A 24,268-nucleotide genomic window follows, 5' to 3' on the forward strand; every position below is an offset into this window, starting at 1 on the left:
CAGGCCCTGGGGACTTATCTACCTTAATGCTTTGCAAGACGCTCAACACCTCCTCCTTTTTGATAATGAGATGACTGAGACTATCTACACTCCCTTCCCTAGGCTCATCATCCACCAAGTCCTTCTCTTTGGTGAATACTGATGCAAAGTACTCATTTCGTAACTCGCCCATTTCCTCTGGCTCCACACATAGATTCCCTTCTCTGTCCTTGAGTGGGCCAACCCTTTCCCTGGTTACCCTCTTGCTCTTTATATACGTATAAAAAGCCTTGGGATTTTCCTTAATCCTGTTTGCCAATGACTTTTCATGACCCCTTTTAGCCCTCCTGACTCCTTGCTTAAGTTCCTTCCTACTGTCTTTATATTCCTCAAGGGCTTCGTCTGTTCCTAGCCTTCCAGCCCTTACGAATGCTTCCTTTTTGTTTTTGACTAGGCTCACGATATCCCTCGTTATCCAAGGTTCCCGAAACTTGCCAAACTTATCCTTCTTCCTCACAGGAACATGCCAGTCCTGGATTCTAATCAACTGACGTTTGAAAGACTCCCACATGTCAGATGTTGATTTGCCCTCAAACAGCCGCCCCCAATCTAAATTCTTCAGTTCCTGCCTAATATTGTCCCCCAATTTAGCACCTTCACCCGAGGACTACTCTTATCCTTATCCACAAGTATCTTAAAACTTATGGAATTATGGTCACTGTTCCCGAAATGCTCCCCTACTGAAACTTCGACCACCTGGCCGGGCTCATTCCCCAATACCAGGTCCAGTACGGCCCTATCCCTAGTTGGACTATCTACATATTGTTTCAAGAAGCCCTCCTGGATGCTCCTTACAAATTCTGCCCCATCCAAGCCCCTAGCACTAAGTGAGTCCCAGTCAATATATTGGAAGTTAAAATCACCCACCACGACAACCCTGTTACCTTTACATCTTTCCAAAATCTGTCTACATATCTGCTCCTCTACCTCCCACTGGCTGTTGGGAGGCCTGTAGAAAAACACCAACATCGTGACTGCACTCTTCCTATTCCTGAGCTCCACCCATATTGCCTCGCTGCATGACTCCTCCGAGGTGTCCTCCCGCAGTACAGCTGTGATATTCTCCTTAACCAGTCATGCAACTCCCCCACCCTTTTTACATCCCCCTCTATCCCGCCTGAAGCTTCTAAATCCTGGAACATTTAGCTGGCAATCCTGTCCTTCCCTCAACCAAGTCTCTGTAATAGCAACAACATCATAGTTCCAAGTACTAATCCAAGCTCTAAGTTCATCTGCCTTACCTGTTATACTTCTTGCATTGAAACAAATGCACTTCAGACCACCAGTCCCGCTATGCTCCGCAACATCTGCCTGCCTGCTCTTCCTCTTAGTCTTACTGCCCTTATTTACTAGTTCCCCCTCATTTATTTCACTTGCTGTCCTACTGCTCTGGTTCCCACCCCACTGCCACACTAGTTTAAACTCTCCCGAGTGACGCTAGCAAACCTCACAGCCAGGATATTTGTGCCCCTCCAGTTTAGATGCAACCCGTCCTTCTTGTACAGGTCCCATCTGTCCCTGAAGAGATCCCAATGGTCCAGATATCTGAAACCCTCCCTTCTACACCAGCTGTTCAGCCACGTGTTTAGCTGCACTATCTTCCTATTTCTAGCCTCACTGGCACGTGGCACAGGGAGTAATCCAGAGATTACAACCCTAGAGGTCCTGTTTTTTAACTTACTACCTAACTTCCTAAACTCCCCCTGCAGGACCTCGTCACTCTTCCTGCCTATGTCGTTGGTACCGATGTGTACCACAACCTCTGGCTGTTCACCCTCCCCCTTCAGAATGCCCCCTGTCCGTTCAGAGACATCCTTGACCCTGGCACTGGGGAGGCAACATACCATCCTTGAGTCTCTTTCACGTCCACAGAAGCGGCTATCTGTGCCCCTAACTGTAGAGTCCCCTATAACTATTGCTCTTCTGCGCTTTGTCCCTCCCTGCTGAACAACAGTGCCAGCCGTGGTGCCACCGCTCTGGCTGCTGCTGTTTTCCCCTGATAGGCCATCCCCTGCAACAGTTTCCAAAACGATATACTTGTTAGAGAGGGGGATAGCCACAGGGGATTCCTGCATTGTCTGCCTGCCCCTTCTAGCGGTCTCCCATCTATCTGCCTGCACCTTGGGTGTAACCACTTCTGAAACTCCTGTCTATGACGCTTTCTGCCACCTGCATGCTCCTAAGTGCATCCAGTTTCCGCTCCAACCGATCCATGCGGTCTGTGAGGAGCTGCAACTGGGTACACATCCTGCAGATGTAGTCGTCCGCAACGCTGGAAGTGTCATGGACCTCCCACATCTCACAGGTGAAGCACTTCACCCCTCTAACTGACATTTCTAGCACTAATTAATAAATTAATTTAAAATAAATAAATACTGATTAAATCCTGACTAAATTGTTATAATTAACTATATGGTCCCTAGTGCTAGATTCCTACTTTAAATATTAAATGCTAACTAAATACAGTCATCTCCTCCCTCTGGTTTAGTTACTCTACTTATTATTAGATGGCAGCTGTTCATCATTATGCCATTCACATCTCCTCTCGTCACATCTTTTGTTTCTTTACTTGTTCCATTACCACTCCCTTTGGGCCTTGCATCATCAAAGTTTTTGTCATTTAGTCTCTCCTGTCTTCCACCCTATCACAGCTCTTCCCTTTGTTCTTTTTTCATCCTTCCCCTTTCACTTGCTTAAAACCCATTACATTCCAAACTTTTCCCAGTTCTAATGAAAGGTCACCAATCTGTTTCTCTTGCCACAGATGCTGCCTGACCTGCTAAGTACTTCCAGCATTTTCTATTTTAATCTTAGCTTGCTCGTTAGGATGAACTATCAGTATAAACAACAGCTTTATTATATTTTTCGAATTGATTCAGTTGAGTTCACTTTTAATATATCTTGTTGCAGACGATACATATTCACACCAGACTAGACCAGCCGAAGGATGTGGTCAATAACCAACACAGCGATTGGTCATTCAAAGTAGATGGGATTCTCCACAATGCGTCGCAGGATGCTGTGTACAAAGCCGTCGCAAGGAATGTGGTCTCAAGCACAATAAATGGCTTCAGCAGTACGTAGATCTAAATCCTCTGTTTGGGAACAAATTGAGGAATTTCCACTCAGGGCATTTCGTGAGAATAAGGCTCTTGTTCCCGACCTCACAAGGGATTAAGGCTGTTGCTGATGACATTGGAAGAGTAAACTGTTTCAGAGGTGTGAATGTTGAAGTAAAGTTGCAGATAGCAATGTAGATTTTTTTTATTTGTTCATGGGATGTGAGCATCGCTGGCAAGGCCATACCTATTACCCATCTCTAATTACTGTTGAGAAGGTGATGGTATGCTGTCTTCTTGAACTGCTGCAGTCAGTTTGGTAAATGAGGGTATCGATGGAGAGTACCCTCAGTGTGAAGATGGGTTTTCGTCTCCACAAGGTGATCACTCCTACCAATACTGTCATGGACAGATGCATCTGCGACAGCTAGATTGGTGAGGGCAAGGTTAAGCAGCTGCTCTCGCAGTGCTGTTAGATAGGGAGTTCCAGGATTTTGACCCACCAAAAAGGAAGGAACAGTGATATATTTCTAAGTCAGGTATGTGACTTGGCAGGCAGCTTGCAGATAGGTGTGGTGTTCCAATGTCCTTGCTGCCCTTGTCCTTCTAGGTGGTAGATGTCATGAGTTTTGGAGGTGCTATTGAAGAAGCCTTGTCGGGATGCTGCAGTGCATCTTGTAGATGGTACATGCTGCCAGTGGTCGAGGGAGAGAATGTTTGAGGTGGTGGATGGGGTGTCAATCAAGCTGGCTGTTTTGTCCTGGATACTACCAAACTTCTTTAGTGTTGTTGGGGCTGCATTCATCCAGGCAACTGGAGAGTATTCCATCACATTCCGGACTTGTGCCTTTTAGATGGTGAAAAGGCTCGAGGGAGTCAGGAGGTGAGTTGATTATCACAGAATTCCCAGCCTCCGACCTGCCATTGTAGCTACAGTATTATGTGGGTTGTCCAATTAAATTTCTAGTCAATAGTGACCCCAGGATGTTGATGGTGAGGAAATTCAACGATGGTAATTTTTAAAATTAATTCAATGGTTATGGAATGGATGCCCATCCCTAATTGCCCTTGAGAAGGTGGTGGTGAGCCACCTTGAACCGAAGCAGCCTGTGTGATGTTGGCATTCCCACAGTGCTGTTAGGAATGGAGTTCCAGGATTTTGACCCAGCAACAGTGAAGGAATGAGATGGCTGTGTCCTGAAGGACATATCAGCCAGACGAGCCCTGTGGCAAGTGGTGAGGGAATCAACAAGAGGGAAAAACCTGCCAGTCTTCAGCCAATTCAATTCACTCCACATGATATTAGGAAACAGCAGAAGGCACTTTATACAGCAAAGGCTATGGCCCTTACAACATCCTGGCTATAGCACCAGAGACTTGTGCCCCAGACTAGCTGCACTCCGAGCCAAGCTGTTCCAGTACAGCTACAACAAAAGCATCTACCCGACAAAGTGGAAAATTGCTCAGGTATGTCCTGTCCAAGACACAACAAATCCAATCAGGCCAATTACTGCCCCATCAGTCTACTCTTGATCATCAGCAAAGTGATGGAAGGTGTCGTCGACAATTCTTCAAGCATCACTTGCTTAACAATAACTTGCTCAGTGACCCTCAGTTTGGGTTCCACAAAGGCCACTCAGCTCCTGACCTCATTACAGCTTTGGTTCAAACATGGACAAAAGAGCTGAACTCAAGAGGTGAGGTGAGAGTGACTGCCCTTGACATCAAGGTCGCATTTGACCGAGTATGGCATCAAGGAGTCCTAGCAAAACTGGAGTCAATGGGAATCGGGGCAAACTCTCCGCTGGTTGGACTCATACCTAGTGCAAAGGAAGATGATTGTGGTTGTTGGAGGTCAATCATCTGAGCTCCAGGACATCACTGCAGGAGTTCCTCAGGGTAGTGTCATAGGCCCAACCAGCTTCAGCTGCTTCATCAATGACTTTCCTTCAATCATAATGTCAGAAGTGGGGATGTTCGCTGATGATTGCACAATGTTCAGCACCATTCGAGACTCCTCAGATGCTGAAGCAGTCCATGTAGAAATGCAGCAAGACCTGGACAATATCCAGGCTTCGGCTGATAAGTGGCAAGTAACATTCATGCCAAACAAGTGCCAGGCAATGACCATCTCCAACAAGAGAGAATCTAACCATCTCCCCTTGACATTCAATGGCATTACAATCACTAAATCCCCCACTCTCAACATCCTAGCGGTTGCCATTGACCAAAAACTGAACTGGAGTAGCCATATTAATACCGTGGCTACAAAAGCAGGTCAGAGGTTAGGAACCCTGCGGCGAGTAACTCACTTCCTGGCTCCCCAAAGTCTGTCCACCATCTATAAGGCACAGGTCAGGAGTGTGATGGAATACTCTCCACTTGATTTGCCTGGATGAGTGCAGCTCCAACAACACTCAAGAAGCTCAACACCATCCAGGACAAAGCAACCTGCTTGATTGGCACCCCATCCACAAACATTCACTCGCTCCACCACCGATGCACAGTGGCAGCAATATGTACCATCTACAAGATGCACTGCAGCAATGCACCAAGGCTCCTTAGACAGCACCTTCCAAACCCACAACCTGTACCAATTAGAAGGACACGGGCAGCAAATGCATGGGAACACCACCACCTGCACGTTCCCCTCCCAGTCCTGACTTGGAACTATATCGCTGTTCCTTCACTGTCGCTGGGTCAAAATCCTGGAACTCCCTTCCTAACAGCACTATGGGTGTACCTACTTCACATGGACTGCAGAAGTTCAAGAAGGCAGCTCACCACCATCTTAGGGATGGGAAATAAATGCTGGCCTAGCCAGCGATGCCCACATCCCATGAATGAATATTTAAAAAAAATGTCCCTGCTGACTTCACCTGCGAGAAGTGCACCCAACTCCAGCTCCTCACAGACCGCGTTAGGGAACTGGAGCTGGAGCTGGATGAACTTCGGATCATTCAGGACGCTGAGGGGGTGATAGAGAGCAGTTATAGGGAGGTAGTGGCACCTAAGTTACAGGATAAAGGTAGCTGGGTGACCGTCAGGGGAGGGAAAGGGAACAGGCGCACAGTGCAGGGATCCCCTGTGGCCGTTCCCCTCAATAATAAGTATACCGTTTTGGATACTGTTGGGGGGGACGACCTACCAGGGGAAAGCCACAGCGGCCAGGTCTCTGGCACTGAGCCTGGCTCTGTGGCTCAGAAGGGAAGGGGGGAGAATAGGAGAGCGATAGTGATAGGAGATTCAATGGTTAGAGGAACAGACAGGAGATTCTGTGGTCGCGAACGAGACTCCCGGATGGTATGTTGCCTCCCGGGTGCCAGGGTCAGGGATGTCTCGGATCGAGTCTACGGGATTCTTAAGGGGGAGGGGGAGCAGCCAGAAGTCGTGGTACACATCGGTACCAATGACATAGCCAGGAAAAGGGATGAGGACCTGAAAAGCGAACATAGGGAGTTAGGTTGGAAGCAAAAAGGCAGGACGAGCAGAGTAGTAATCTCAGGATTGATACCGGTGCCACGTGCTAGTGAGGCTAGAAACAGAGATCGAGTGCAGCTGAACACGTGGCTACAGAGCTGGTGTAGGAGGGAGGGCTTCAGATATGTAGATCATTGGGATACCTTCTGGGGAAGGTGGGACCTGTACAAGAAGGGCGGGTTGCATCTGAACTGGAGGGGCACCAATATCCTGGGCGGGAGGTTTGCTAGAGCTCTTCGTTTCAAAAGGAATAGGGACGGAGGTAAAAGAGGTGGGGGAGTGGCATTGCTAATCAGGGATAGTATCACAGCTGCAGAAAGGGAGGTCGTCGAGGAGGGTTTGTCTACTGAGTCATTATGGGTGGAAGTCAGAAACAGGAAAGGAGCAGTCACCTTATTGGGAGTTTTCTATAGACCCCCCAATAGCAACAGAGACATGGAGGAACAGATTGGGAGGCAGATTTTGGAAAGGTGCAGAAGTAACAGGGTTGTTGTCATGGGTGACTTCAACTTCCCTAATATTGATTGGAACCTCCTTAGTGCAAATAGTTTGGATGGAGCAGATTTTGTCAGGTGTGTCCAGGAAGGTTTCCTGACTCAATATGTAGATAGGCCAACTAGAGGGGAGGCTATATTGGATTTGGTGCTTGGCAACGAACCAGGCCAGGTGGCAGATCTCTCGGTGGGAGAGCATTTCGGTGATAGTGATCACAACTCCCTGAACTTTACTATAGTCATGGAGAGGGCTAGGAGCAGACAGGATGGGAAAATATTTAATTGGGGGAGGGGGAATTACAATGCTATTAGGCAGGAACTGGGGAGCTTAAATTGGGAACAGATGTTCTCAGGGAAATGCACGACAGAAATGTGGAGGTTGTTTAGGGAGCACTTGCTGCGACTGCTGGATAGGTTTGTCCCGATGAGGCAAGGAAGGGATGGTAGGGTGAAGGAACCTTGGATGACAAGAGATGTGGAACAGCTAGTCAAGAAGAAGAAGGAAGCTTACTTAAGGTTGAGGAAGCAAGGATCAGACAGGGCTCTAGAGGGTTACAAGGTAGCCAGGAAGGAACTGATGAATGGACTTAGGAGAGCTAGAAGGGGACATGAAAAAGTCTTGGCGGGTAGGATTAAGGAAAATCCCAAGGCGTTCTACACTTATGTGAGGAACAAGAGGATGGCCAGAGTGAGGGTAGGGCCGATCAAGGATAGTGGAGGGAACTTGTGCCTGGAGTCGGAGGAGGTAGGGGAGGTCCTTAATGAATACTTTGCTTCAGTATTCACTAGTGAGAGGGACCTGGACGTTTGTGAGGACAGCGTGAAACAGGCTGATATGCTCGAACAGGTTGATGATAAGAAGGAGGATGTGCTAGAAATTTTGAAAGACATGAGGATAGATAAGACCCCGGGGCCAGACGGTATATACCCAAGGTTATTACGGGAAGCGAGGGAAGAGATTGCCGCGCCTTTGGCGATGATCTTTGCGTCCTCACTGTCCACTGGAGTAGTACCAGATGATTGGAGGGTGGCAAATGTTATTCCCTTGTTCAAGAAAGGGAATAGGGATAACCCTGGGAATTACAGACCAGTCAATCTTACATCGGTGGTGGGCAAATTATTGGAGAGGATTCTGAGAGACAGGATTTATGATTATTTGGGAAAGCATAGTTTGATTAGAGATAGTCAGCATGGCTTTGTGAGGGGCAGGTCATGCCTCACAAGCCTTATTGAATTCTTTGAGGATGTGACAAAACACATTGATGAAGGAAGAGCAGTGGATGTGGTGTATATGGATTTTAGCAAGGCGTTTGATAAGGTTCCCCATGGTAGGCTCATTCAGAAAGTAAGGAGGCAGGGGATACAGGGAAAGTTGGCTGTCTGGATACAGAATTGGCTAGCCCATACAAGACAGAGGGTGGTAGTAGATGGAAAGTATTCAGCCTGGAGCTCGGTGACCAGTGGTGTTCCGCAGGGATCTGTTCTGGGACCTCTGCTCTTTGTGATTTTTATCAATGACTTGGATGAAGAAGTGGAAGGCTGGGTTAGTAAGTTTGCCGATGACACAAAGGTTGCTGGAGTTGTGGATAGTGTGGAGGGCTGTTGTAGGTTGCAACGCGACATTGACAGGATGCAGATCTGGGCTGAGAAGTGGCAGATGGAGTTCAACCTGGAAAAGTGTGAAGTGATTCATTTTGGAAGGTCGAATTTGAATGCAGAATACAGGCTTCAAGACAGGATTCTTGGCAGTGTGGAGGAACAGAGGGATCTTGGGGTCCACGTCCATAGATCCCTCAAAGTTGCCACCCAAGTTGATAGGGTTGTTAAGAAGGCGTATGGGGTGTTGGCTTTCATTAACAGGGGGAATGAGTTTAAGAGCTGCGAGGTTATGCTGCAGCTCTATAAAGCCCTGGTTAGACCACACTTGGAATATTGTGTTCAGTTCTGGTCGCCTCATTAGAGGAAGGATGTGGAAGCTTTAGAGAGGGTGCAGAGGAGATTTACCAGACTGCTGCCTGGACTGGAGGGCATGTCTTATGAAGAAAGGTTGAGGGAGCTCGGGCTTTTCTCATTGGAGCGAAGAAGGATGAGAGGTGACTTGATAGAGGTGTACAAGATGATGAGAGGCATAGATAGAGTGGATAGCCAGAGACTTTTTCCCAGGGCGGAAAGGGCTATCACCAGGGGGCATAATTTTAAGGTGATTGGAGGAAGGTTTCGGGGAGATGTCAGAGGTAGCTTCTTTACACAGAGAGTGGTGGGTGCGTGGAATGCACTGTCAGCGGTGGTAGTAGAAGCAGATACATTAGGGACATTTAAACGACTCTTGGATAGGTACATGGATGATAGTAGAATGAAGGGTATGTAGGTAGTTTGATCTTAGAGTAAGTTAAAGGGTCGGCACAACATCGTGGGCCGAAGGTCCTGTACTGTGCTGTACTGTTCTATGTTCTATGTTCTTTTAAAATGGTGCCAGGGATGAGGAACTTCAGTTATGTGGAGAGACTAGAAAAGCTTGGGTTGTTCTCCTTAGAGTAGAAAAAGGTAAGAGGAGACTTTCTGCAGTAAATAGGAGAAATTTCCAGTATCAGAAGGGTCAATGATTAGAGGGCATAGATTTAAGGTGACTGACAAAAGAACCAAAGGCGATATGAGGATTTTTTTTTACACAGTGAGTCATTGTGAGCTGGAGCTAGTGCTGGAAGCAGATTCAATTGTAACTTTTATTAAGGAATTGGATAAATACTTGAAGGGAAAAAATACAGGGCTTTGGGTAGAGAACAAGGAAGTGGGACTAATTGGATAGCTCGACCAAAGAGCCAGTTCAGGTATGATGGGCTGCATAAAAATAGATGATGAGAACCGCTGGAAACAAAGGAATTCTGAAGTAAATTCAGAGAGTACTGGAAAGACACAGGACATCACCAGAATCTAAAAATGGAAAAGACGATCCAATGCCTTTGGTGCTCTTGCAGAGTGAGGGGAAGTGTTTTTTCCTGATTCAGCTGCTGATGGCCTGCTTGGGTGTTCTCAGCATTTTCTCTTTTTTAATTTCAGATTTCAGTGTCTGCATCATTACTATTTAAGGACTGACTTATTTTCCAATTCTGACAAATTTTCAACAGCTGCAAACAGCTGTGCATTTCTAGCATTTCCAGTTTCATTTTATTTGCATTGAGAATGTTCTGTGTTCAACCCCTGGTGCTCAAGATGGAATACACTTTAATTCCTCAACATTCACATCCCTCACCACGATGACTACTTGAAAGCATTATGCCTCTCAGCCCTGTCCAAAAATTCTGGGGAGGAGGGGACAGGAAAACAAATATCATGTATAAATGACAGACTGTTCTTCACATTTCCTGTAGGTACAATAATGTGTTATGGACAAACAGGGGCAGGAAAAACCTACACAATGACTGGAGCTACAGAGAAGTATGACTACCGGGGTATCATCCCAAGGATAATTCAACAGGTACTGATTTGCAATGACAGAACTACAGTCATTGATTCTTTGAGATTTCCTCTCCGGGTCACCCTGAACTCCAGATACAGTGACCAGCATGTGTTTCTTCTTCCTCCATTGTCATGCATTAATCAAGACTCATCACTCCCTTCCTCCGATAACTCATTCTACCACATATATTCAAACTGGAAATCCTTACTTCCCTTATCTTCACTTCCTCCAGCAATAGAACCAGAGAAAAACTACGGCACAGAAGGAGGCCATTCAGCCCGTCGAGTCTGCGGCAGCCGAATAAACTAGCCGCCCAATCTAATTCCACCTTCCAGCACTGGTGTGTAGCCTTGCCGGCTACAGCACTTCAGGTGCATGTCCAGGTACCTTTTAAAAGAATTGAGGGTTTCTGCCCCCACCACCGTTCCTGGCAGTGAATTCCAGCCACTCACCACCCTCTGGGTGAAAAAGTTTTTCCTCATGTCCCATCTAATCCTTTTACAATTACCTTAAATCTGTGCCCCTGGTAATTGACCTCTCTGCTAGGGGAAACCGGTCCTTCCTGTCTACTTTATCTAGGCCCCTCATAATTTTGTACACCTCTATTAAGTCATCCCTCAGCCTCCTCTGTTCTGAGGAAAACAACCCTAGCCTATTCAATCTTTCCTCCATAGCTGCAACTTTCAAGCCCTGGCAACATTTTCGTAAATCTCCTCTCTCCAGAGCATTTATGTCCTTTCTGTAATGTGACCAGAACTGTATGCAATCCTCCAACTGTGGCCTTACCAATGTTTTATACAGTTCCAGCATTACATCCCTGCTTTTGAATTCTATACCTTGGCCAATTAAGGAAAGCAATCCATATGCCCTCTTCACCATTTTATCTACCTGTCCTGCCACCTTTGGGGACCTGTAGACATGCACTCCAAGGTCTCTCACTTCTTCTGCCCCCTCTCAGTATTCTCCTGCTTATTGTGTATTCCCTCGCTTTATTTGCCCTCCCCAAATGCATTGCTTCACACTTCTCTGGATTGAATTCCATTTGCCACTTTTCCGCCCACTCGACCAAACCATTGATATCTTTCTGGAGTCCACGGCCATCCACTTCACTATCAACTACACGGCCAATTTTTGTGTCATCAGCAAATTTCCCAATCATGCCTCCCACATTTAAGTCCAAATCATTTATATATACCACAAACAGCAAGGGACTCAACACTGAGCCATTGGAAACAGCTTTCCATTCACAAAAACATCCATTGACTGCTACCTTTTGTTTCCTGGCCCTGAGCCAATTCTGGATCCAACTTGCCACATTCCCCTGTATCCCATGGGCTTTCATTTTACTGACCAGTCTGCCATATGGGACCTTGTCAAATTCCTTACTAAAATCCATGTAGACCATATCCACTGCACCTCCCTCATCAATCCTTCTTGTTACTTCCTCAAAAAATTCAATTAAGTTAGTAAAACATGACCTTCCCTTAACAAATCCATGCTGACTATCCCTGATTAATCCATGCCTTTCTAAGTGGCAGTTTATCCTGTCCCTCAGAATAGATTCTAACAATTTACCCACCACCGAGGTCAGACTGACTGACCTATAATTATTTGGCCTATCCCTCGCACCCTTTTTAAACAATGGTACAACGTTCGCAGACCTCCAATCCTCTAGTGAGGATTTGAAGATGATCCTCAGTGCATCCGCTATTTCCTCCCTGGCTTCCTTTAACAACCTGGGATGCAATCCATCCAGCCCTGGCGATTTATCCACTTTCAAGGATGTCAGATCCTCTGGTACGTCCTCTCTCATTATGCTCATCATATCTAATATTTCAAACTCCTCCTCTTTAACTACAATGTCTACATCAACTTTCTCCTTTGTGAAGACAGACACAAAAAACTAATTAAAAACCCTGCCCACATCTTCTGCATCCACGCATAAGTTCCCTTGTATATCTTTGATAGGCCCTACCCTTTCCTTAGTTATCCACTTAATCTTAATGTACTGATAAAACATCTTTGGGTTTACCTTGATTTTACCTGCCAATAACTTTTCATGTCCTCTCTTTTGCTTTTCTAATTTCCTTTTTTACTTCACCCCTGCACTTTCTATACTCCTGTAGGCTTTCTAAAGTATTAAGATTTTTATGATCGTCATAAGCTTTCTTTCTCTGCTTTAACTTACCCTGTAAGATTCTACATAACCAGGGGGCTCTAGATTTGGCAGTACCACCCTTTATGTTTATGGGGACATGTCTACACTGTACCTGTAGAATCTCGGTTTTGAATGCCACCCACTGGTTTGCTACTGATTTTCTTCAAGTAGCTGTATCCAGTCCACTTTCGCCAGGTCACCTCTCAGCTTCTTAAAATTTGCCTTCCCCCAATTTAGAACTCTTACTCCTGTTTTATCTTGGTCCTTTTCTATGATTATGCTAAAACTTACTGTATTATGGTCACTATCTCCAAAATGGTCACCCACTGTTACTTCCTCCACTTACACAGCTTCATTCTTTTGGGCCTCCTTATCTCGAGAGACAATGGATACGCGCCTGGAGGTGGTCAGTGGTTTGTGAAGCAGCGCCTGGAGTGGCTATAAAGGCCAATTCTGGAGTGACAGGCTCTTCCACAGGTGCTGCAGAGAAATTTGTTTGTTGGGGCTGTTGCACAGTTGGCTCTCCCCTTGCGCCTCTGTCTTTTTTCCTGCCAACTACTAAGTCTCTTCGACTCGCCACAATTTAGCCCTGTCTTTATGGCTGCCCGCCAGCTCTGGCGAATGCTGGCAACTGACTCCCACGACTTGTGATCAATGTCACACGATTTCATGTCGCGTTTGCAGACGTCTTTATAACGGAGACATGGACGGCCGGTGGGTCTGATCCCAGTGGCGAGCTCGCTGTACAATGTGTCTTTGGGGATCCTGCCATCTTCCATGCGGCTCACATGGCCAAGCCATCTCAAGCGCCGCTGACTCAGTAGTGTGTATAAGCTGGGGGTGTTGGCCGCTTCAAGGACTTCTGTGTTGGAGATATAGTCCTGCCACCTGATGCCAAGTATTCTCCGAAGGCAGCGAAGATGGAATGAATTGAGACGTCGCTCTTGGCTGGCATACGTTGTCCAGGCCTCATTACTGAAGACTAAATCTGGAATTGCGCTCCCTCTTGTTGGGCTTGTTACATGCTGGCTAAAAAAATTCTCTTGAACACAGTTCAAGAGTTTTGTCCCCTCTGTGCCCTTCACACTGTTTGTATCCCAATTGATATTGGGGTAGTTGAAATCCCCAACTATTATTGCCCTATAGTTTTCGCACTCATAAATTTGCCTACATATTTGTTCTTCTACTTCCCTCTCACTATTTGGGGGTCTATAGTATACTCCTAGTAGTATGGCTGCCCCTTTTTTATTTCTGAGCTCCCCCCATATGGCCTCATTTGATGATTCATTTAGCATATCATCCCTTCTCAAAGCTGTTATTGATTCCTTATAATGTTATCATTATAATTCCTTAATAATTCCTTATAATTCCTTAATAATGTTACACCCCCTCTTTTTTATCTCCCTCTCTATCCTGTCTGAAAACTCTATATCCAGGGATGTTGAGTTGCCATTCTTGCCCCTCCTTAAGCCAAGTTTCCATTATAGCAGCAATATCATATTGCCATGTGGCTATCTGTGCCCTCAGCTCATTGGCTTTATTTACTATACTCCTTGCATTTAAATAAATGCCCTTTAATACTGCCAAATTCCTGTGCTGCACACTTTTTAAGCTTTGCTTCTTCTGTCTTTCAGAGTCATTCGCTAATTTTCTGCCTCCTGTTCCCTGTCCTGAAATTGTCCTATCTAAGACTGCACTCAGATTCCCATCCCCCTGCCAAGCTAGTTTAAACCATCCCCAAGAACACTAGCAAACCTTCCTGCAAGGATATTTGTTCCAGTCGTGTTCAGGCTTCTACAGGTTCCACCTTCCGCAGAACCAGTCCCAATGCTCCAGAAATCTGAAGCCCTCCCTCCTGCACCATCTCTCCAGCCACACATTCATCTGGTGTATTTTCCTATTTCTATATTCACTAGCATGTGACCTTGGGAGTAATCTGGAGATTTGAGGTCTTGCTTGCTAATCTCGTTCCTAACTCCCTAAACTCAGCCTGCAGGACCTCATCCCTCTTTCTTTCTATATCGTTGGTACCAATGTGGGCCACGACCTCTGGCTGTGCACCCTCGCCCTCCAGAATGCACTGTAGCCGCTTGGTGATATCCATGACCCTTGCACCAGGGAGGCAACATAACATCCTGAAATCACGTCTGCAACCACAGAAATGCCTGTCTGTTCCGCTAACTAGAATCTCCTCTCACTATTGCTCTCTTGTCCTTTCTTCTCCCTCCCTGCACAGCTGAGCCACCCGTGGTGCTCTGGTTATGACTCTTGCTGCACTCTCCAGAGGAACCCTCTCTCCCATCGGTACTCAGAACTGAATACCGGTTGGAAAGTGGGATGCCTTCTGGGACTCCTGCACTACCTGCCTTGACCTTCATGTCTGTCTGGCAGCCACCCAGTCCCTCTCTGCCTGTGTTCTCTTAAGCTCCGGGGTGACTACCTCCTGAAACGTGCTATCCATGTATTTCTCTGCCTCGCAGATGCGCCACAGTGATTCCAACCGCCATTCGAGTTCTGAAACCCGGAGCTCAAGCTTCTGCAGCCAGTGACTCTTGTTGCAGATGTGTTTGTCAAGAACACATAATGCGTTCACGACTTCCCACATACGACAGGAAGCACATTCCACTTGGCCGAGCTGCCCTGCCTTACTTAGCTTTACAAGCTAATTATTTCTAGTGTAATAAGTGGAATAACTTACCAGTTATTTGCCAATCAGCTTCTTCCCCTGTAACATGGAGGCTGAAACGGCAGAAAAGAAAAGAAAGAGACCAAAGTGCACTTCCTTCCCCTAGTCAGTGAAATCCCTCACACACAACTCACTTTGTCCAAACAGCACTATTCTAAGTAGTAATTATTAATAAATTACACTAATTAAAACAAAACCTTAGTAGTACCAACCTTATCAGTTACAAAGTAGTTATTTGAGGGTTTAAAAAAATAATTTTTTTTCTCTGATTTTTTAAAAGCTATTTACAGGCAATAACAGCTGTTACTTACCAATCAGCTTACAGATCTCCCGTGATGTCACTGTAAGTTTTTCTTTCCTCTTTTGAAAACCAGCGCGCGCCAACACAGCTAGAGAGCGCGCCGACTGCCGCTGTTCTGGCCTTCAGGTAGGTACGGGCCTCGAGCCCCGCACTTTCTTTATACAGGTCCCGCTCTGGATCCGCCTCCTCTCGGGTCCGCCGCCGACTGCCGCTGCTCCGGTCTTCATGTGTAAGGGCTGAGGCTCCTCCATTGCTACCTTCTGGATTCCCAAACCTGCCTCATTTGCAGTCACACCCTTCTGTCCCTGACCACAGACCAAATCTGAAGTACCTAACCTAAGGGGTGTGACTGCCTCCTGGAACAAAGTGTCCAGGTTTCGTCCCCCCTCCCTGATCCATCACAATGTCATCTCGGAGTTCAGCTCAACAACTCTGAGCCAAAGTTCCTCAAGCTGCAAACACTTCCTGTATATGTGGTTGCAGTGGATCACACAGGTGCCCACCAGCTCCCACATGCTACAGCTGCAATATAACACCTGTCCTGCCATCTCTATTGTGTTTTTAAGTTGACTAATTAGGTTTCAAGTTTAGAAATATCACTGATAATTTGTAGTTATATTAAGTAGTTTAACTAGTTAACCTACAAATTTAATACAATACTTTTATCTCCCCAGTACCAGTTAAACTACTGCCCCAGTTCAGAATGGAAAAAAAACTTAAAAACTTACCAACCAATCACCTACCTGCTCACCTAATTAATACCCTGGGGCTTCAGCTCTCAGGTCTCACTATCTCCAGCACCCTTTCTTGGATCACTGCTTGTTCTGTAAAAGACTAGAACAGCACCTCCTCCCTCACTGCACCGAATTCCCACACTTACCAAATTCCCAATTTAGGCACTCTGTCACACAGCCCTGAGCAGAACTTAATGCTACTGGGTCATGTCCTAGGGTCATGAAAGGTGATATGTAAATGCACATTTTCTTTCTTGCTTCCTCTCTCAATAAATTGAGTGAAATCAATCATAACTGTATATTTAAGTACTTTGAAATGCAACAGATTAACCATTTGTATCTTGCCGTGTCTTCCCAAGTGTTATCTCAGTGCATCTTTGAAGAGATTGAAGAAGTACATGTGCAAAAGACATGGATATCCGGTTCAGATCACAAGGAGATACTTTAGTTTCAGCATGTATGAGACTGACTAGCATATCTGTCCCAAAGAGAATATCTAAGGCAAGGCCCTAAACCTCTAACAGAGGGAAGGAGAAAAACTAGAAAAAAACAAGAAGGTAAAATGTTCTACTGTTCTTGCCCACAGATTTTTAAAGAGGTGGAAGAACAGGCGGACCTTGCCCTCACCGTGTATGTCTCCTACCTGGAGATCTACAACGAGAATCTCTTTGACCTCCTATCTGGCCTGCCTGACACTCTGACCTCTGATGGGCACATGACAATAGTGGAGGATAGTCACGGCGTGCACATCAGAGGGCTCTCCATCCACCGGGTCAGCACTGAAGAAGATGCTCTCAACTATCTGTTTGAGGTGAGAAAGCTCGGGAGAGGTGGGGAAACCTGGGAATGGAATCAAGGATTGGATGGGAGAGCAATGTTCTTTCTGTGCTGCGCAACCGCTCAGCAACTTAAAGGTTCCCACGCAGGCTGCACATAAGTCAGCCCCTTTAAGTACCTTGCATACGTGGCCACGCAAAAAAAGTTAAAGGGGCTGTAACTTAAACAAATCACTTGCTCATTCCAAAAAAAATTAGAGGGTACATTGGTTGGTGGGGTGGGGGGGGATTTTTTTTCTAAATTATGCATTCTGTTGTTGTGGAAAGGCTGGCATTTATTTCCCATCTGATTGGTTTTGATGAAAGGTCATCAACCTGAAATGTTAACTCTCTTTCGCTCCCTACAGATGCTGCCTGACTTGCTGAGTATTTCCAGCATTTTCTGTTTTTATTTCAATATCCTCAATATTTTGCTTTTGTTTTGGAACAGTTAATCTATGTTTGATGTCATTGGGTGAGTATTTGTTGGGACACCAAGAGAACTTCCTGCTGTTATTTAAATAGTGTCATGGGGTCAATAACACTGACTGGAACAGACAGATGGGGCCATGGTCTAACACCTCATCCAAAGGGTCTTGTGATAATATAGCATTTCCTCAATGAAGAACAGAATGAGACTTAATAGCACTTGATGTGGTTCAACCAGTTTGGGTAATTGATGACTAAAACAGTTGTGCAACAGATAGGTTCATGTCTGCATCCCTTGAATGTGAGAGAACAAAGATGGGTGTTGTAGTGAATGGAGCGCCAAAGGCTAGGCAGTTGGGTGTTTAAAAGTGCAGCTGTAAGTGATTTAGGGAGAGTTTTTTCCTAAGGGTGGGCACAGAAGAAAAATGGTGTTCGAAGGAGGAAGTGGAATCTGAGTGGTGAAGAATACAAGGAAGTGGTTGGAGATGACCTCGTCAGTCATCTTGAGTCTATGGGGATACAGAGGCTGATGCCTTGTGTGCAGTATTAAGGGAGTGCTGCTTTGTCGGAGGCGCTGTTCTTCAGATGAAATGTTAACGTGATGCTCTGTCTATTCAGTTGAATGCAAAATATTGCATTTTGCTATTTAAGAAAGAGCTGAGGAGTTCCCTGAATGTCCTGGCCAACATGCCTCCCTCAGTCAACACCACCAAGCTCATATTTAAGTGGACATTCTTCTCATTGGTGTTTGTCAAATTGGCTGCCGTATTCACCTCCAAAAAGAAGTGACCACACGCAAAAACACAAGAAATTGGAGCAAGAGTAGATTATATGGCCCATCGAGCCTGCTCCATCAATCAAAACGATCGTGGCTGATCTTAGGCTTCAACTCCACTTTCCCGCCCGCTCGCCATATCCCTTGATTCCCTGAGAGACCAAAAATCTAACTATCCCAGCCTTAAATGTATTCAACGATGGAGCATCCACAACCTTCTAGGGAAGAGAATTCCAAAGATTCACAAACCATTGAGTGAAGTAATTTCTCCTCATCTCAGTCCTAAATGATCGGCCGCTTATCTTGAGTCTGTGCCCTTGTGTTTTAGATTCTCCAACTAGCGGAAGCAATCTCTGTGTCTACCCTGTCCACCACCATCAGAATCTTTTATGTTTCAATGAGATTGCCTGTCATTCTTCTAAACTCCAGAGAATATAGGCCAAATTTACTCAGGCTCTCATCATAGGACAACCCCCTCATCCTAGGGACCAATTTAGTGAACCTTCACTGTACTGACTCCAATGCAGGTGTATCCTTTCTTAAATTTGGAGACCAAAACTGCACACAGTACTCCAGATATAGTCTCACCAATTCCCGTACAATTGTAGCAAGACTTCCTTATTCCTGTACTCCAATCCCTTGCAATAAAGGTCAACATGCCATTTCCCTTCCTAATTGCTTGCTGTACCTACATGCTAACTTTGCTTTGTATCACCAAAAGAGGCGGTGGCATAGTGGTATTGTCACTAGACTAGTAACCCAGAGACCCAGGGTATTGCTCTGGGGATATGGGTTCAAAACCCACCACAGCAGAAGGTGGAATTTGAATTCAATTAATAAATCTGGAATTAAAAAGCTAGTCTAATGATGGCCATGAAACCATTGCCGATTGTTGTAAAAACCCATCTGGTTCACTAATGTCCTTTAGGGAAGGAAATCTGCTGTCCTTACCTGGTTTGGCCCACATGTGACACCAGACCCACAGCAATGTGGTTGACTCTTACATGCCCTCTGAAATGGCCGAGCAAGCCACTCAGTTGTATCTAACTGCTACGAAGTCAATAAAAAGGAATGAAACCGGACGGACCACCCGGCATTGACTGAGGCACCGGAAACGACAACGGCATACCCAGCCCTGTTGACCCTGCAAAGTCTTCCATACTAACATCTGGGGGCTTGTGCCAAAGTTGGGAGAGCTGTCCCACAGACTAGTCAAGCAACAGCCTGACATAGTCATACTCACGGAATCAGACCTGACAGACAATGTCCCAGACACTGCCATAACCATCCCCGGGTATGTCCTGTCCCACTGGCAGGACAGACCCTGCAGATGTGGCGGCACAGTGGTATACAGTAGGGAGGGAGTTGCCCTGGGAGTCCTCAACATGGACTCTGGATCCCATGAAGTCTCATGGCATCAGATCAAACATGGACAAGCACATGGAGGGATTACCACCTCCCTCAGCTGATGAGTCAGTACTCCTCCATGTTGAACAGCACTTAGAGGAAGCACTGAGGGTGGCGAGGGCAGAAAATGTACTCTGGGTGGGGGACTTCAATGTCCATCACCAAGAGTGGCTCAGTAGCACCACTGCTGACCAAGCTTGCCGAGTCCTAAAGGACATATCTGCTAGACTGGATATGCGGCAGGTGGTGAGGGAACCAACAAGAGGGGAAAACTAATTTGACCTCGTCCTCACCAATCTGCCTGCCGCAGATGCATCTGTCCATGACAGTATTGGTAGGAGTGACCACCGCACAGTCCTTGTGGAGACGAAATCCCGCCTTCACATTGAGGATACCCTCCATTGTGTTGTGTGGCACTACCAGTTAGCTAAATGGGATAGATTTCGAACAGATCTAGCAATGCAAAACTGGGCATCTGTGAGGCGCTGTGGGCCATCAGCAGCAGCAGAATTGTACTCAGCCACAATCTGTAACCTCATGGCCCGGCATATCCCCTATTCTACCATTACCATCAAGCCAGGAGACCAACCCTGGTTCTATGAAGAGTGTAAGAGGGCATGCCAGGAGCAGCACCAGGCATACCTCAAAATGAGGTGAAGCTACAACCCAGGACTATCTGCGTGCCAAACTGCGTAAGCAGCATGCGATAGACAGAGCTAAGCGATCCCATAACCAACGCATCAGATCTAAGCTCTGCAGACCTGCCACATCCAGCCGTGAATGGTGGTGGACAATTAAACAACTAACTGGAGGAGGTGGCTCCACAAATATCCCCATCCTCAATGATGGGGGAGCCCAGCACATCAGTGCGAAAGATAAGGCTGAAGCATTTGCAACAATCTTCAGCCAGAAGTGCCGAGTTGATGATCCATCTTGGCCTCCTCCTGAAGTCCCCAGCATCACAGATGCCAGACTTCAGCCAATTCGATTCACTCCAGAACTTGCCTAGCCAAGCTGTTCCAGTACAGCTACAACACTGGCATCGACCCTGCAATGTAGAAAATTGCCCAGGTATGTCCTGTACACAAAAAGCAGGACAAGTCCAACCCGGCCAATTACCGTCCCATCAGCATACTCTCAATCATCAGTAAAGTAATGGAAGGTGTCATCAACAGTGCCATCAAGCGGCAATTGCTGAGCAAATACCTGCTCAGTGACGCTCAGTTTGGGTTCCACCAGGGCCACTCAGCTCCTAACCTCATTACAGCCTTGGTTCAAACATGGACAAAAGAGCTGAACTCAAGAGGTAAGGTGAGAGTGACTGCCCCTGACATCAAGGCAGCATTTGACCGAGTATGGCATCAAGGAGCCCTAGCAAAACTAAGGTCTATGGGAATCAGGGGAAATCTCTCCGCTGGTTGGAGTCATACCTAGCGCAAAGGAAGATGGTTGTGGTTGTTGGAGGTCAATCATCTGAGCTCCAGGACATCACTGCAGGAGTTCTTCAGGGTAGTGTCCTAGGCCCAACCATCTTCAGCTGCTTCATCAATGACCTTCCTTCAATCATAATGTCAGAAGTAGAGATATTCACTGATGATTGCACAATGTTCAGCACCATTCGTGACTCCTCAGATACTGAAGCAGTCCGTGTAGAAATGCAGCAAGACCTGGACAATATCCAGGCTTGGGCTGATGAGTGGCAAGTAACATTCGCGCCACACAAGTGCCAGGCAATGACCATCTCCAACAAGAGAGAATCTAACCATCTCCCCTTGACATTCAATGGCATTACCATCGCTTAATCCCCTACTATCAACATCCTAGGGGCTACCATTGACCAGAAACTGAACTGGAGTAGCTATAGAAATACCGTGGCTACAAGAGCGGGTCAGAGGCTCGGAATCCTGCAGCGAGTAACTCACCTCCTGACTCCCCAAAGCGTGTCCACCACAAGTCAGGAGTGTGATGGAATACTCTCCACTTGCCTGGATCAGTGCAGCTCCAACAACACTCAAGAAGCTCGACGCCATCCAGGACAAAGCAGCCCGCTTGATTGGCATCCCATCTACAAACATTCACTCCCTTCACCACCGACGCACAGTGGCAGCAGTATGTACCATCTACAAGATGCACTGCAGCAATGCACCAAGGCTCCTTAGACAGCATCTTCCAAACCTGCAACCTCTACCAAGAAGAAGGACAAGGGCAGCAAATGCATGGAAACTCAACCACCAGCAAGTTCCCCTCCAAGTCACACACCATCCTGACTTGGAACTATATCGCCGTTCCTTCAGTGTCACTGGGTCAAAATCCTGGAACTCCCTTCATAACAGCACTGTCGTTGTACCTACCCCAAATGGACTGCAGCGGTTCAAGAAGGCAGATCTCCACCACCTTCACAAGGCCAATTTGGGATGGGCAATAAATGCTGGTCTGGCCAGCGCCACCTACATCCCATGAATGAATAAAAAAAAATTTAGATACATTACTCTCTTTCTCTTCATCTAAGTCATTAATATAGATTGTAAATAGCTGATGCCCCAGTACTGATCCTTGCGGCACTCCACTGTTCACTGCCTGCCAACTTGAAAATGCCCCATTTATGCCCACCCGTTGCTTCCTGTCCATTAACCTATCCATGTTAATATGTTACCCTCAACTTCATGAGCCCTTATCTTGCAGTGAATGGCTTTTTGACCTCTCAGGCACTAAATATGTGCAAGTTAGTTATGAAAGCAGTGTACCTTGCATTTGTTTTTTTTTAAAAATGTTTGTGTCATTTTATTGATCATCATCAGCTCCTGTTCTAAGTGCTGAAGGAAGGTTTTTAACTTAATGGAGAAGGTTAAGGGAAGGTTCAACAGAAGTGGTCAAATTATGAGGGATTTTATTGGAGTAAATGAGGAGAAACTGGTTCTACTAGTGGGTGCATTGGTAACCAAAGGACACTGACTTAAGATTAATGGCAAACGCTGAGGAGGAGGGGGAAATCAGGACAATTTTTTAATGCAACAAATTGTTATGATCTGCAATGCACTGCCAGAAGGTCTGGTGGAAGAACATTGAAAGGGCTGAATTTTCATGTCTTTAGGGACAGGAACAGATGTGGGCGGGTGTTGAAAATACCAACGCTGGCCAGAGTGCTGGGTGCCGGCCATAATCACCAGGGCGGGAGCAAGGAAGCCCTGCAACCCATCAGATCCTTGATGAAGGCCAATTAACCTGGTTAAAGAGCTCATTATGAGCTTGTTAATGGGGAATATTGTGATTTTCAGGGGATGCATGGGCTGCACGCTCTGTCTGGGGCAGACAAGCTGAATGGAGGTGGGCACACAGTGGGAACCAGTCATGGCTGTCCCAAGGAATTCATTGGGCTCCATAAAAGAGTAAACAACGCAAATGGGGCCTCGCCTATTGGGAGATAGGTGCCATCGGCACAGCGCAGGTGCCAGGGAGAGTGGGTAGTAAGCAATCGGGCAATACAGGGGTCATCTCCCTCCTGGCATCACGAGGGTGTCAGAGCAGGAGGTAAGGCTGCTAAACATAATTGCGAGGGCCCACAAGGAAGGCTGCAGCTGGCAATCAGGACACAACTCTCAGATTTTGGGCCCAGTAGCAATGAAGAGCAACAACCTCTGCAGGAAGGGTGGAGTCCCAGGGCATCAGGTGGGCAGAGACGAGGCACGAGGAGCAGGAAGAACACAGAAACCATACCCTCAGCATTGGATCGACTGGAAAAGATGGAGCTACTTGGAAATGACCAGTGCTGCAGGAGTCTGCGAATATCCAGGCCATTGGTTACAGATGTCTGTACCCTCATTACCGAAGACCACGCAGCTCGCTGCACTGGTCGCCATGCCCTGCCAGTAGTAGTCAAAGTCACTTGAACTTCTTCGCTTCTGGCTCCTTCCATGGATCGGCTGTGGAGCTTTTGGCTTCTTGCAAACGGCTTCCCATTTCGAAGGTCACTGATGCTCTATTTGCCAGAGCTGGACAGTACATTCAATTCCAGACAGATGAAGTCTCGCAAGCACAGAAGGTATTGGGTTTCACCACCATTGCTGGATTCCCCCATGTGCAGGGCATCATTGATTGTACCCATGTGATCATCAAGGCACCCAGCGACCCCCCACTCAGATTCATCAACAGGAAGGGCTTTGACTCCCTCAATGTTCAACTGGACTGCAGCCACAAGAAGAGCTTCCTCCATGTGTGCCTCGCTTTTTTGGCAGCTGCCATGACTCCTTCATCCTCCGCCAGTCCAGGCTGCCTCAGATCTTCATTCTGACCCCCAAAGTCTGTGAATGGATGCTAGAGGACAAGGGATATCCCTTGAAGAGATGGCTACTCACCCTTCTATGAGAACCCCAGACAGAGGCAAAGAGGCAATATAACCAAAGCCATTTGCTCACCAGGACCACCATCGAGCAGGCC

General features: G+C 46.6%; 1 protein-coding gene across 3 annotated transcripts in view; it reads left to right on the forward strand.

The window, feature by feature from the left end:
• Nucleotides 1-24,268, forward strand: part of kif9 (kinesin family member 9) — a 216,860-nt gene that overhangs the window by 28,314 nt on the left and 164,278 nt on the right. For 2 of the 3 annotated variants that reach the window (XM_068031510.1, XM_068031509.1), the window contains exons 3-5: nt 2,950-3,115; nt 10,441-10,547; nt 16,995-17,219. In XM_068031510.1, coding sequence (XP_067887611.1) covers nt 2,950-3,115; nt 10,441-10,547; nt 16,995-17,219 — 498 coding nt within the window. The remainder of the gene's footprint in view (nt 1-2,949; nt 3,116-10,440; nt 10,548-16,994; nt 17,220-24,268) is intronic. The other variant, XM_068031511.1, reaches the window with a different exon arrangement.

This window comes from Heterodontus francisci, chromosome 5 (genome assembly GCF_036365525.1).
Source record: "Heterodontus francisci isolate sHetFra1 chromosome 5, sHetFra1.hap1, whole genome shotgun sequence".
Lineage (NCBI taxonomy): Eukaryota > Metazoa > Chordata > Chondrichthyes > Heterodontiformes > Heterodontidae > Heterodontus > Heterodontus francisci.